Here is a 15,894-nt window from a genome sequence, read left to right as displayed (position 1 = left end):
TGGGATTTGCCACAAAAAAGGGCAATGAGGCCATCATCCACGCTACCAGAACATTCATAAAAGCAAATGTAGATTCGAACAAGGTAGTCCTCAAAATAGATTTCAAAAATGCTTTTAACTCAGTCGAAAGAGACTCCATGTTAAAGGAAGTGAAACTAATTCTACCTCAACTATATCCATATTTCTGGCAGAGCTATTCTAGCCCAGCATTGCTATTTTGTGGAAATAGAACTATTTCATCACAAGTAGAATGCCAACAAGGTGACCCTACTGGACCGATGATTTTTAGTTTAGCAATCCACCCAATAGTGCGCTTGCTTTCTTCTGAAATAAATCTATTTTATTTATATGATGGCACATTAGGGGGCTCACCAGATACGGTTATACAAGATCTAAAGTTCTTATTGACAGAATCTAAGAAGGTAGGTCTGCAAGTTAATCTTTCTAAATGGGAACTGTTCTTCACGTCGGGTAAATCAGATCCAATTATAGAAGCCCAGTTTCAGAATTTGTTGCCTGGAATTCGTTATTCCTACCCTTATTAGGAACACCACTACTTGAAGATAGCTATGAAAGTTGTTTGAAGACCATTTGAATAGTTTAAAAATGATAACACATAGATTAAAAGGACTGCCATCAAATATAGCCTTCTTTCTCCTAAAAATTGTCTAGGTGTCCCCAAATTAATCTACTTTTTGCGAACCACTCCTACATGGCTTCTCCCATCAAAAATTTTTCAGTTGGATAACTCCCTGCCTGAAAACATCTTTACACTCAATAATAAATCAAGTTTTAAATGAAAGTCAATGGGCTCAGGCAAGTTTACCAATACGATTCGGTGGTTTAAATATTCGAAGAGCATCCGATTTGAGCCTTCCTGCGTTTCTGTCTTCTTGCTGTGGGATATTGTCACTAGTCTCCAACATTTTGAAAATTTCAGTTGACGAAGTGAAAATCCCTCACCTGTTGGAAGCATTGGAATTATGGAAGGGCATCTATAATAATACCATACCGGAAGCCAAGGAATCACAAAGAAAATGGGATGAAATCCTACTAAACGAGATAGCTGGGAAGGAGGTAATTTCACAAAATACTTTTGACATTGCTCGCCTAAACGCACTTCAAAAAAAAAAAAAAAAAGTCTGGCGCCTGGTTACAAGCTACACCTTCAAAAGAAAAAAAATCGGAATTTTTAGACAATATTTTCAAAATATGTGTAGCATTACGCTTGGGACTAAATGTTTACCACCCATTCACATGTGCGTGCCAAGAGCGAGTGGACGAGTAAGGTTTACATGCTTTGAGCTGCATTAGAAGCGGTGGTAGAATCACATGTCACACGGAATTAAACCAAATAATCAAACGAGCACTCGCCAGCATCGATGTTCCTAGCATCATTGAGCCACAAGGATTGTATCGAAATGATGATAAAAGACCGGACGGAGTAACTTTAATCCCTTGGAAAATGGGCCAAAGTCTTGTATGGGATGTAACATGTGTTGATACTTTCGCTCCTTCATACATAACACTAACTTGTGAGGAAGCAGGAACTGCAGCAGAAGCAGCCGTTAAACGTAAACATAGAAAGTACTCCAGACTGAAAGAAGATCATCCTTTTGTTGCCTTTGCTACAGAAACGATGGGGGTTTTTAGCAAAGAAGCCAGTGAATTTTTGAATGAATTAGGATCAATTTTAATTAAGAAGTCAGGCGACCCAAGAAGCAAACACTACATACTACAACGAATAAGCTTAGCAATACAGAGAAAATGCAGTCAGCATTTTAAAACCCTTCCCATCAGCACAAGAGCTGGATAAAATTTTTAACTTAAAATAAATAGTATAAACATGGTGATGGACATCGATTTGTTTTTTCTAAGAAATGAAAATGGACAGTTGTCTTAATTTGTAAATAGGTTCATATGGAAATTTAGCACTGGAAGACTCATCTATTGCAATACAAACAAGAACATAGTTTGAACACTGTTACAGGAAATTTGATCAAGCGCAAATGAAGTTTCAAGGTTGTGCTTGCTGTAGTGTAACATTTTCGTGCGTTTCTTTGTAGCATGTTTAGTCGTATGGTTAATCGTAATCAGTCGGAGGAACAGTGGAGTGATTTTTGCTATTACAGTTATTAATTATTTTTACTTGTCCAATTTAACTGATCTGTATTTAAATCTTTCTAACTGACAATAACCGAAACTAGACGTTCAAATATTCAAATTCATTGTTCTAATATAAATTCTTATGTAATTAAAAAAAGCTACAAAATACATGTGTTACACAATTGAATATATATATATATATATATATATATATATATATATATATACAGAGGAGGATCCAAGGGGAGGGTTATAGGGGCTATAGCCCCCCCTTGACGCTCAAGTGTACACTGGATAAAATAGGCTTCAATCCTGCTTTACACTGGATAAAAGTGCAAACTATATATATATATATATATATATATATATATATATATATATATATATATATATATATATATATATATATATATGTGTGTGTGTGTGTGTGTGTGTGTGGTGTGTAAATGGTGAAACACATATTTAATTATTTTAAATGAGAAGTCCATATACCAAATTTCATATCTGACCGTTAAAGATTCCGAGATATGAACATTTTAAGATAATAACTGCTACTCCTCTTTTCCTCCTTCCCCGTTGAATATCCAAAAATTCATTGATTACCTGGGACCTTACATCACAAATTCTATGCCCTGTCTGAATTTCAAGTTTCTAGCTTAAGCAGTTTGACCCGGGCGTTCATTAGTCAGTCAGGGCTTTTACTTCTGATATGTATAGAAGGGTGAAAAGCTTAACCTTTTATTTGGCAGTGTTGCTCTCAAGCAACATGCATTCTATTGTGTTATCCGCACGAATTATAACTTCAATAATCATTTAATTGGCATTATTGCTTTCATACAATATTTATATACATGATTTGCGGGTCGCTTCTTTAGATACTTCTAATTTTCGTCAACAGATGACACTCAAATTTAGTATTGTAGAAGATTTATCTCCTACGTTCCGGGAAAATTATTTTTTATTATTTTTATTTGTGGATTCTTGCTCTGTAGGAAAATATTTCAATGAAACTGTTGGTAATTACTGAGAGTATTCTTGTAATATTTTTACCATAATAAGGTAATGCTACTCAGTAGCTACACATAAGACCAATTTTATGGCAATGTTGTTTTGAAATAAACACCCTGTATTTTGTAACCAAAGTACAAAAATACTTTTAAAAATACGAAATTATGATCAGGAAGACATGGTTCAACCATAAATGCAAACTAAATATTTTAATGGTAATTCTATCAATGCTTGCTCATTGAAGGGTTAAAGTGACCCTCCTTGTAACTTCTAAACTATTTGACAGAAATAGTTGAAATTTTGTACCAAACCAATATCAGAAGCAAGAAAATGTTTGACATACTCCACGATATTACCAGATTAACAGTGTTGCCATCTCAATATAAAATTTCATTTTTTAAATAGCACTATGTCAGGTTAATACATACTTCAAATCTACATGTAAAAAGAAACATTAAAATACCTTTCATACTTTCACACATTCAGAGTTGACAACTGGGATGCTACAATATTACAAATATCCAAATTTTGGAGGGCTCTACAACAGTAATAAAGAAACTGACAAAGGAGGCGGTGTCAAAGAAATAGAAACAAAGTTACAAGAAATTGAAAATTTATTATTTTTTATATAGGCTTTATTTCGAAAAAGTATTGAAATAAGTATCATATCTAAGGAGTTAGATTGTTTCCAATTGACAAAATGATCATAATGCCCTTTACAGGAATTTGATATTTCAAACCGTTCCAGAGATATGATAAACATTGGTAGAATTTGCAACACAGCTTAAAACAACGAATTTGTAGAGAATGTTTAAAATGATCGTTTGTTTCTTTTGCACAAACATACAGTACTAAAAAAAAAGTTTATTCAAGGAACGTTCAGTACCTCATGTAAACAAATGCACGTGGTGATTGTTTGATTTTATTGGTTAGAGAGCCTTAGAACACCCATGCGGCAGAAGAAAATAGTCCTTGCTTATAAGGCTCATTACCAGAATTCCTTAGAATTAGACAACAGAAACAACACTTTATCTAATAACTAAATTGAATTAATGCAATAAAAGAGAATACGCATGCATTGAAAGTGGTTTTGACCCAACTTTAGCGCGAACCACAGTTAACAATATCGCCACATGCGGGACAATAAGTAAAACATCGACAGAGTACAAGCACGTGCTTCTCGAAAGAAGCGCTGACCGATAGCCAATCATCCGATGACTGGTGGAGTAATACAATTCTGCAATGTTTACATCAGGATCAGAAGCAGTGTGCGAATTGAAAAATTTTCCCAGGGGGGGATGAATTTCACCCATATGCGCACCCAGTCCTCCCCCCATATATATATATATATATATATATATATATATATATATATATATATATATATATATATATACTAACAAGTACAAAACAGTTGAGATGTGAGATCTTTCATAAATTTTCACTCAAGTAATATTTAGGTTAGCTACGCAAAGTAGACCTACTTATCTTTATGTCCACTTAAAAATACTCCAGAGGGGGGAAAAGTTATCCCTGCCAGGGATAAAATTTTTCTTCTCCAGGGTGGGAAAGATTTTTGTCAGGGGGGGAAATCCCTGGCATCCCCCCGCCAATTCGCACCTTGATCAGAAGGTTCGTTGAATGAACTTTAGGTAGTTGTAATTACAATAATTTTAAGCAGTGTTGCAAACCTTCTCTATGTTTATCATATCTCCGAAACAGTTTGAGATATCCAGTTGCTGTAAAGGGTAGGATTGCCTGAGTTTGTAAACGAAAAACCGGGGCACCAATGTCAGGCTATATATAAGGTCAGGGTTCCTACTCATTTGATCAGAATCAATTATTTGTCTTTTCCAGGTTACTACTCATAAGTTTCAAGTTCATTTTATACACAGTTAATACAAGTGAAGCTTCACAAGGAATATATAAAGAATGTAAAAAGGCAACATAAGAAAAGCTGCCTGGTGTCCTTTATTTCGAATTCCGATTTGTTGTGTTTAACAGGTTCTAAATATTGTGGCAACTGCAACGCATCCTCCCATTTATGATCGCAGAGATACCTTTTTTCTTTCATGCGTCATCACCTGAGTCAGAAACACTACCCTAAAAGAAATACAAATTTAGCATTTACCAAGGAAAGATACATTTACGCTAAATTCAGAACATGAAAAAAATGTAAATTGCTTTAAAGTCTTACGCAGGCTCTCCAAAAATTTGACAGGAAAAATTCAGTATCAAAATTAAAGAAGATACACAACTTTGTGTGTTTAACTGCCACTTCTTGTGCTAGAGTAAGTTGTTACGAAATTTTAATTTGAAAAATGCTGAAAATGTTATCAGATAAACGAAAATCTGTAAATTCGAAACTATTGAATACATGCACAGCATTTTTAGAAATATTTATCCACACACGGGAAAGCATATTAAAGACAACTTAGTTTTGTTACCGTTGAAGTAGGATTTGAAATAAAACTTAGATGTAAGACTACGGATCTAAATGCAACAGACACTCAGTTAACCTTTCATATTTTTCTTACTAGCAATGAATTGTACGAAAAATAAAGCAAATTCTCCATATCAAATGTTTAAAACACGTAAGAAATCTTTCAGACTCTTAGATTAATTTGCGAAAGTAATATAGCGAGCAAAAGCTTAAAATATCCCTTCGCAAGAACACGGGTTTTGCTATGACACAATATTTTTCCACTGGTGTAAATTTCTGCTGGCAAAAATCATGATTTTATTATTAAGGTGTTCTAAATTCCTGTTCCCTTGCTACGATAATGTTCATAAACTTCTTGAACTCTCTTTCTCTAGGTCGTAAAATATACAGGTGCAGTTAGTATGATATCCAAAACAGAAATACTGAAGCTAACAATGAATTTTGTCACTGTAAGCTCTACTTTAAAATAATAATAAGTGAAAATTTAAAACCACGAGTCGGCACCTCATTCAAGCACGTCTTATAAGAAATGTTTGATGTAGCAGAATGAAAGTTTAAAACAATATGTTAAGAGTAGCTAAAATAATCCACTTTAGGCCAAAAATCCTTTTTCTCTCCTCTGGCTGGAAGCTAAACAACCCCTAGGATGAAAGAATGGATGTGATTTTCAAACTCCTTGTTGTTTGTATAGCAAAACTAATTAGCTACACAAATCTTCCGAAAACATTCCGTTTTCAGGTGAGACGTACTAGTTTTTGCAGGGTTTTTTTTTTCAATCTGAAGAACGAAAACCGGGACAAACAGGCGTCCCGAAAGCCTTTTTCGGGACAGTTAATTCTTTCATTGAAAACTAGGACTGTCCCGGAAAACCGGTACGTCTGGCAACTCTAGTAAATGGCATTATGATTATTTTGTCAGTTGGAAAACATCTAACTTCTTAGATACGAATCTTAGCACTTTTTCGAAATAACACCAGTATAAAAAATTACATTTTCAGTTTCTTGTGACTTTGTTCCTATTTGTTCGAAACGCATCATATCATGATCATAGTATCGGATATTAAGCTACCTTAGATATGCACCGCCTGCTTTATGCCAGTTGCTTTATTACTGTTGTAGAGCCCTCTGAAATTTGGATATTTGTGATATTGTAGCATCCTTAGTTAGCAACACTGAATAAAAAAGTGTGCTGTTTTAATGTTTCGTTTTACATGTAGATTTGAAGTATGTAATAACCTGACTTAGTGCGATTTAAAAAATGAAACTTTATATGACAACACTGCTCACCTGATGATGATGTCAAGCATATCAAACTATTTCCTGCTTCTGATATTTGCTTGGTACAAAATGTCTGTCACTTAGTTTATAAGTGAGAAGGAGGGGTAACTTTAAGTGGTTCACCCTGTATATCTATATCTATATATAAAAATGAAAGTCACTATGTCTGTGACTATGTTCTGCTTGAACCACTCGACCGGTCTCGATCTAATTTTCAACGTAGATAAAGTTCGGGCCTGGGAAGTTTTTTTTTTTTTTTTTTTTTTTTTTTTAATCATTTTACTTTGACGGTGCAATGTAGGACAGGGGGAGATATATAAAAATAAATGAAACTTAATAACTCTTGAACCACGAGACCGTACTCGATCAAACTTCCTACATAGATGAGGTTTGAGCCTGGGATTTTTTTTTATCATTTCACTTTGACGGTGCAACTTAAGGGAGGGAGAGGGGAAGATATTTAAAAATGATAGAAAATGATAGTGACTACTTTTGTAACTTAATACTATTGAATCATCCGACCGATCTCGATCAAATTTCCAACATAGATGAAGTTCGGACCTGGGATGTTTTTTTATTATTTCAATTTGATGGTGCATCTTAGGAGAGAGGGAGACATATAAAAATAATCGAAAATGACCGATATTAGTGTCGAATTCATAGTTTTGCTGTTTAGATCTAAATTCAGCCTCGCAACTTAGGGAAGGAGGAGGGGGTAGATATATAAAAATGATCGAAAATGACCGATATTAGTATCGAATCCATAGTTTTCGGGGTCGCTGAGATGTGCAGTGAAACTTTTGATGCTGTTTAAATCCAAATTCAACACATATTTTTTTGGGGGGGGGGGGATACATAAAAATGGTCGAAAATGGCCAATATTAGTGTCGAATCCGTAGTTTTCGTGGTCGCTGGGACGAACAGTGAAAGTTTCGATGCTGTTTAATTCCAAATTCAGTCCTTTTTGTCCAAAATGGAACCTATTCTTCCCGTGCAAGAACGGGTATTCTGCCAGTATCTATAAATTTATATCCATATGTCTATATCTATCTATCTAGAAAAGTTACCATTTCAACAACATACCTTCATTATCCAATAATATAAGATGTACAAAAATAGATTGGCGATCAGTAGAGTTAAAAGATAACTTGCGTAGTCATCTGAATACATTTTCACAAAGCCAATTGCAATTAATCCCACGTTAACAATGTTCCCTATATAAAAAAAGAAAGAAACATAATATAAAAGTAGTCTCTTATAGATATTTTTAAAAATATATTTAAAGTAATACGCAGATGCAATTCATATCAAGGTAATTTTGGCTACACTTAAAAAGAAGCACACTTGACACAAGAATTAGAAAAAAAGTATTTATTGCTCCCTAAATCATGGCACATGATATTAAGTTTATCAGATTTGTTTTACAATCTTACCAAATTACAACACAAACTATATTAATTAATGAATATAGGGACACATGTTACTTGGTATAGTTTGTGCCATTACCTGCTTAGGTTAAAAAAGAGCTTCACACAAGGTTGAAAGAGAAACGAACTCGAAACGTTCATAATATTAAAAGCTCTCTCAGAACCTATTGGTGATGTGTACTTTTCTGTGTTGCTATAAAAAGAAATATGGAATGAATTAAAGAATGAGTCAGAAAAAACTCGGCCGCTTTCCTCCGGCCATATTTTCTAGTATATAAGATGAACATTGGCAGCACTGTGCATAAGCAAGGAAAGACTGCCGATCTTACTCACGAATAGATTGTCAGTTGTGAAGTGCGCGTGATGTGGTAAAGAACGATGAGCCAGTTAGAAAAACGAAAACTAATTGTGAACAAATACCTCGAAAATCCAGGTATGTTCTTAAATAAATTAAGCAAACTCGTAAAATACCCTCGGTCTACTGTGCAAAATGTAATTAAAAAGTACACACAAGATTTAACTGTTGAAAGAAAACTTGGCTCAGGTAGAAAACCGGAGACTAGCCAACCGAAGCTGGAGAAAAGGGTTACTGCATTGCTGCGTCAAAATCCGAATTTATCGGAAAAAGCAGTTGCTGGTGTGGTCAAAGCGTCCCAATTTACAGTACACAGAATTAAAGTAAGGAAAGGTTTACGATCTTTCAAAGTGCAAAAGGTACCCTAACCGAGACGAAAAGCAACAACTGACGGCAAAATCCAGAGCAAGAAAACTCTATGATCAGTACCTTACTCAATATGAATGTTGCATTATGGACGACGAAACCTATTGTGTCGCTGATTTCAGTCAAATTCCCGGAAAGGAGTACTACGTGGCACTAAAGAGGGGAGATATGCAGGATAAATTTAAACAATGGAAGGCATCCAAATATCCCCCCAAAATATTTGATTTGGCAAGCTATTTGTTCATGCGGTAAAAAAAGCAAGGCGTTCATCACAACAGGGACAATTAACGGCGAAATTTATACGAAGGAGTGTTTACAAAAACGCTTGTATCCATTTATGATGTCACACAGTAACTCTGTTTTCTTTTGGCCAGATCTTGCTACCTCTCACTACTCTAAAGCAGCCACTGATTGTTATAAAGAAAAGGGTATCGTCGCAGTTTGAAGAGAGGCAAATCCACCAAATTGCCCTGAACTTAGGCCAATTGAAAAATATTGGGCCCACATTAAAAGAACATTGAAAACATCAAAAGATAAGGCGGCTGACTTGAAAACTTTTCGTCGCAAGTGGACTGCAGCTGCCAATCAAAAGAACAGAAGAAGATTTACGAACTCTTATGAAGCGGATTAAAAGTAATGTACGAGCATTTTTCCATAATTAGTTATTTATGATATCTTTTGTGTGTTTAATATTTTTTACTTTATAGTCAACTAAAGTATTAAAACGACCTTTCTTCTTTTCATTTCTTTACCTACTTTTTTTGGTCAAAGTTACTGGTTGACTCATTCTTTAACAGTATAGATACAATTTTCATAAGATACTTCTTGAAAATTTTGTTAAATTTAACAATGCCCTTCTCGATTCTTATACCTATATACGTATATGACAACTTTTTGATACACATTACTTCCATATTGAATCATGTGAAAACATTTTCTTTGTGCATTATAATAATGCACAGTCTTGTCCGGCCATCCGTCTTATTTAGGAATAGCTCTGTATTCTTATCGAGAGATGAAATTGAAATACTACTACTGTGACTTCAAATCTCACTCTAGTATTTATGAAGGCGTTTAGGATTGGAATTGTGATGTAACTTACAGTGGCATGAAAGAGAATAAATGAGCATATTAGGGATACGGAACTTAAGAATACGACTATTTAGGCTTATCAAAACATTTTGAGAACGCTTCACATGAAATTGAATAAAAATAAAATATTATAGAAGATTGGTAATAAAGTAAACAATTTTCGAAAAGCTTTAAGGAAAACAAAGAATCCAAATTTTTGATCTTGGTACATGCCTTCTGAATAATATTCGGCACTCATTGCTTGATAATTTTATTCGTGTGTTAAGTGATCATGCCAAAAATTATTCTTCTGCAAGTTAGCATACTGACATGATAGTATTATTTATTGACAATTGACAAGCGAGATTTCACGGGACCATTTCATCAATATCGACGGCGTCTACGTTTGTAAATTTTTATCTTTTATTGTAATTAACCTATTGTGTCAATTTGACCTTGCATACTTCTCATTATATTTTTCTTCAATTGTCTCTGAGAGATAGCTCACACCATGATCCAAAATTAATGAGGTTTTCTATCAATTTTTGTAAGGTATCGAGATGAGTTTCACTCTTGAATAAATATTATGCTTACTCTGCTTATTAATGAATGATATTCGATCATTAAATTGAAATGTAAATAAGATAATTTTTGAGATCTTTAAGGTTAAAATATCGGATTGATATAACATAAATGCTATTTTGTAAACCCTTTGTTGTTGATATGTGCAATAGCATATTTTAAAGGATTTTTCGCAAGATATCTGCTGGCTATGTTAACACGTGTTTCTCACCTAATACTTATCACTGCCAACTTTCACTTATGAACTGCTGGGAGTAAACCTTACACCATGATGAATGTTAAAGTTTCGAAAATATACTTCTGTAGAATATAGAAAGTACTGTAATGTATTCAGAAACTAGTTTATTATTATTATTATTATTATTATTATTATTATTATTATTATTATTATTATTATTATTATTATTATTATTATTATTATTATTATTATTATTATTATTATTATGTACTGTTAGTTTGGTTACTATTTTATTTGACCGTATTGTTTTCTTGGTTTCAATTGAATTCAATTTTTTTATTTGTCCTGAAGAATGCTGGGAATTTGCTGGCCCACCATTTAAGTTCGCCAAGTGCTTTAGTTGACTTAATTGTCTGGTGAGTGAACTTCCATATATTTACTATGCTTAAATATTTCTATAATTATCAAAGAATATTTGAGTCCTGGTATTTATCTATTGCTATATGTATATACCGGAAGACAGGGTTACTTTGCATTTCAGGAGTAACTTTACACAAAATATGAAGAGTTGCACAGTCTCTGTCCGTAAGACCATGAACTCTAAAGAGAAAGTTTCAACTGCCACTGTAAGATAGAACATCTAACTGTATTTTGGCTATAATGTTGGCAGTTAACCTCAGTTTTAATTAACCGGAGAGTTTGTTGTTGTAGAGATATGGAAAGCAGTCACTGCAAAGCCGATAAAATTTGAAAGATATCACTTACAAGAATTTCCGTCAAAGTTAAGTCAGTTTCGTAGAATACTACTGTGTATAATGGGACTTCGAAGTAATAGTTGAAATTGAAATGTGAAACGATTTATAATCATAGAAAAAATAAAACTGGGAGAAGGCGGTTTCAGCCTCTAATCGCGGTTACTTCGCACCGATCAAAGTAGCTCCTTAGATAGGAAATTATTACCATTGGTACTTCCTGTCTTCTAATTTCAGGTAAATTTCCTATTTAGGTAGATACCGGAATTGATTTCTTGTTGGAAAATAAATCACGAACAATGGCGGATTCAGAAAAATAGTTTGAGAGGGGCTTCAGTGAGTAAGGCTTCATTTTTTTTGGAAATCACTACACTTTTTTTGGGCTGGGGGGGGGGGGCTTAAAGCTTATACGGATAGGAATAATTAACATTAGGTTTTTTTTTTTTTTTTTAAAGAAGAAATGAAATCCTGCAATTTGGGTAGGCTTCAGGCTGAAAGTCCTAAACCTCATAAATCTTTCACTAATTAGGTTACGGTTGGGGTGATATTCTTGGACATAAAGAGCAACCAAGGCAAATCAGTTCACGAGATTTTTTCTGTTCCATATTTGGCACTTTTTGGGACATATGCAAAACTATCAGGATGTGGTTCTTGTGCCGATACCAGAAAATATACATAATTTTCCTTACAAACATCGATAATTCATACTAAATGCCGATACCGGTACCATCATTCCAATATCAATATTTGTAGACTGCATGCAGTTTTGTGTAGAAAGTGAAATGTATAAATACTGGAGGAAAAACATTGCACAGAAACATTATGTTCGTAGGTTGAACATACTTTTTTGTATGTGGTGCAAAGTATCCTCACCTATGGGGTTACTTTGCACCAAAGTTTACATTTCAATAACCATGGTCATACTGAATGTTTACTAATGCATTTGCACGAATGTTTTCCTTATATATGTAACTATTATATATTAAAATACAGTATTCTTAATCATTGCGTTTGTAAGTTACATGTGATTTTCTTTAAAATTCTTCACATCTGGTGCACAGTAACCCCGTCTTACGGTATACGGTATATATATTTATTATATTTATTACCATTTATTTTATTTTTTTTAAAGAAAGGTAAAATAACGCGGACTTACTTCGGCGATCATAGATGTGAGAAACAGAAAGAAGATAATTTATCACGTAAACTGAGTACGTACCGAAAATTATGTAGTAAATCTGTTGACACTTGCAGGGACAGCACTGACAACAAGACTCTTTGATTGTCACACCTCTAGCTGAAATATGAAAGTGTTTATTTTCAAGTTGCATATACAAGAGTACAACAGAACAAAGGTAAGGTTAAAAGTAACTTACATCCTCTAGCAATAAACGCAGGACACATCCCAGCAAACATCCCAGTCTGAATGTCACGCTAATCATAATAATGAAGAGTCACCTACGGTAGTGGTTCTCAACCTTTTCGAGCCTAGCGCCCCCTTGGGTGAATGTGATTGTTCTGAGCACACCCCGTCATCTTAAACCAATCTACCAAGGAACAAGGTCGAATTTAAGACCTGGACGAAGCAAATATATATAATTGCATTTTTCTCCGAGAAAAGCAAAACGTTTAGTCCCCTTAACGCAAAAAGCAAGCAGAAAGTCAGAAATCTCTGCTTAAAAACCTACAGGAATAGAAAGTCCACTGTAAAACAATAGTTTGAACAACTAACCTCTCTTCTGATAGAGCCAGTAGAAATGTTACCATGTTTAAAATATATAATTCGTATTATTTCCTATAGATATTTTTCTTAACGAAAAGAAATAAAAAATCAACACTGACTGTTCACTGTACCAAAAATCCGATGCTGTTTACTTATTTCCTGTAAAATTATACACTAAAGATAGAACAACTTACAGTAAGATTATTCTCCCGGAATGTTAATATTCCCTTACTTTATAATGGCTATTTTGAGCTTGGTGAACTGAATCCAATTTAACAATATTTGGAGTCAGCTCTCTTAGCCGTAGTCTCAAGTCACCCCTTTCACATATTTCCAGCTTGTTTCTCGCTTTCGTGAGAATATGTTGTACAATGCTGAAACACTTGTACACTAAGTAGAAGGAAAGCTAAAAGAAGTAACTTGAGTTCCCGCCATAGGAGAGGAGAGGATTTGTTCATTTTCACAGAAAAACACTCTTAACTAGACTGTTCGAAGAGAGAGTTGGCTTCACAGTCGTGTTTCAAATCGGTGAGTTCCTCCTGCAAACTTGGGTGAACTTCTGTGGTATCTACTGAGAATGGATTGAACATCCAATTTGGTATTTCAAGAGTACAAAAATCTTAAAATATAATTGCCTTGAGCCGTTTGAGATTAAATTTAAAAAGTTCTAAATCTCTTTCTTCAAGTTCTGTTTCGTTTTCAACTGCTTGAAGATTAGGAAATCGATAGAACTCCCGACTACTTATGTTACTAGCAAAAAGGTCCAGTTTAGCAATGATTGAAGAGATGATTCCCTTAGCCTTAAAAAAATGCATTCTGTTCCCTTGTAGTTTTGTCTTAACTTCATTCGAACACATCAGATAAATAGGCCACATCAAAAGTCGAACTTTGAGAGTGTCACTTAGGCTTGGATCAATCATCTGTAGAAACTGAACTACTGTGTAAAAAAAGTTCATAAACACGCCGCAAACACTTTCCTTTTGACAAGCATCTCACTTCCGTGTGCACACGAAGACGTTCAAATTCTTTGTCATTATCTTTACAGAGATTACAAAAAAGACGGACGTTCAAGGAACGGGACTTCATTTTGTTAACAGCACTTATAACTCAAAGACTCGTACAACCTGTCACTCAAAATTTACCAACAAGATGCTGTCGATGAATGACACAATGGATAGTGATAACTGTGTTGTGAAGGCCTGGAAAAAAAAGAGTAAAAAAACAAGTTTTTTATCGTTTTTTTCCACGAGCTTGGAAAAAACTGAAAATTTGAGAAAAACTGAAATTTTCGAATATTTTACTACATAATGCTTTTAAAATGAAAAATATTTTATATTTACTAGTTTACAGTTAAGATAATTGAGTAGTTATGTTTCTTGTATTATAATAGAGAAAATTTGTGTCAACAAATATATGTGCACCACTCCTTTAATGTTAGCACCGTGATAGAATTGAGTTATGGCTACAAAATATACTAAAATAAAATTAATTAAGATAGATGCATTTAAATTATCTTAAGCAATCTTATGAATTTCCCGCTTTATGGCAGGGAAGTGTTAAAATAATGGGGTCAGAATCATTTTAGTTAATGCCGGTATGTTAAAATCAAATATATATTATGAAGATACGTATCATACTTGTGCTGTGTAAAATTTCCAGAAATTTTGAACCCATTAAAATAATCTTTCAGAAATCGGCAAAAAGCAGAAAATATAATTTAAAAACTATCTCTTCACCTGAGGTTAATCTTATTTGCTGTAACATGCCTGCAGCATAAATACAATGTATTTCACTAGCAGAAGAAGTACTTAAAGCAACAGGTTTTAATTTTACTTTTTAGTTTTCTAATTTCTGATAAAAATCCTTCTTTATTATTTCTATATTTTTGGAACAACTCAGAAAGAGAGATTATCTTATTTACACATACATATACACCGCACAAGTGTAAATTTGAGCGGCGAGAAATATATTAAAAATTTAACATGTGAAACTTTCGTTCGTTATTATTAAATACTAGCAAAATACCCGTTCTTCGCACAGGGAGAATACGTTTCATTTTGGACATAAAGGGCACGTAAACTGTCATCAATGAACTGGGACTCCAAAAACTATGAATTCGACACTAGTATCAGTCATTTTCAATTACTTTTACATGTCACCCTCTCCCTTTAGGAGTACTGATGGGGGCTGAATTTGGACTTAAATGGCATCGGAAGTGTTTCTGTTCATCTCAGCGACTCCAAAAACTATGGATTCGACACTAATTTCAGTTATTTTTGATCATTTTTTAATATATCAATCCTGACCCCTCAATGAAGTTATGGCGTTGAATTTGGATTTAAGCGGCATCGGAAGTGTCACTGTTCTCAGAAACCTCGAAAACTACGCATTCCACACTAATATCGGTCATTTTCAATATATATATCCCCTTCGTTTCTCTAAGTTGCACCTTCAAAGTAAAATGATAAAAACCATTCTAGGCCCGAGTCCCAATCTATGTTGAAAATTTTATCGAGATCGGTCTGGTGGTTCAAAAGTTAAGTTTAGTCACTTTAATTTTTACATGTATAATTTGTCACATTAGAAAACAGGTATTTGTTTACATA

General features: G+C 34.0%; 1 protein-coding gene across 1 annotated transcript in view; it reads right to left on the bottom strand.

The window, feature by feature from the left end:
* The window catches only part of LOC145661547 (SID1 transmembrane family member 2-like), a 112,817-nt gene that overhangs the window by 55,697 nt on the left and 41,226 nt on the right, over positions 1-15,894 (bottom strand). Inside the window, exons 5-6 of the mRNA XM_081726870.1 lie at positions 12,785-12,862; positions 7,918-8,048 (exon numbers count right to left, since the gene is read on the bottom strand). Of these exons, the coding sequence (XP_081582996.1) occupies positions 7,918-8,048; positions 12,785-12,862 (209 nt within the window). The remainder of the gene's footprint in view (positions 1-7,917; positions 8,049-12,784; positions 12,863-15,894) is intronic.

Source organism: Thermobia domestica, chromosome 10, assembly GCF_964235325.1.
Source record: "Thermobia domestica chromosome 10, izTheDome1.hap1.1, whole genome shotgun sequence".
NCBI classification, from domain to species: Eukaryota; Metazoa; Arthropoda; class Insecta; order Zygentoma; family Lepismatidae; genus Thermobia; species Thermobia domestica.
This window is presented reverse-complemented; position numbering and strand designations above follow the sequence as displayed.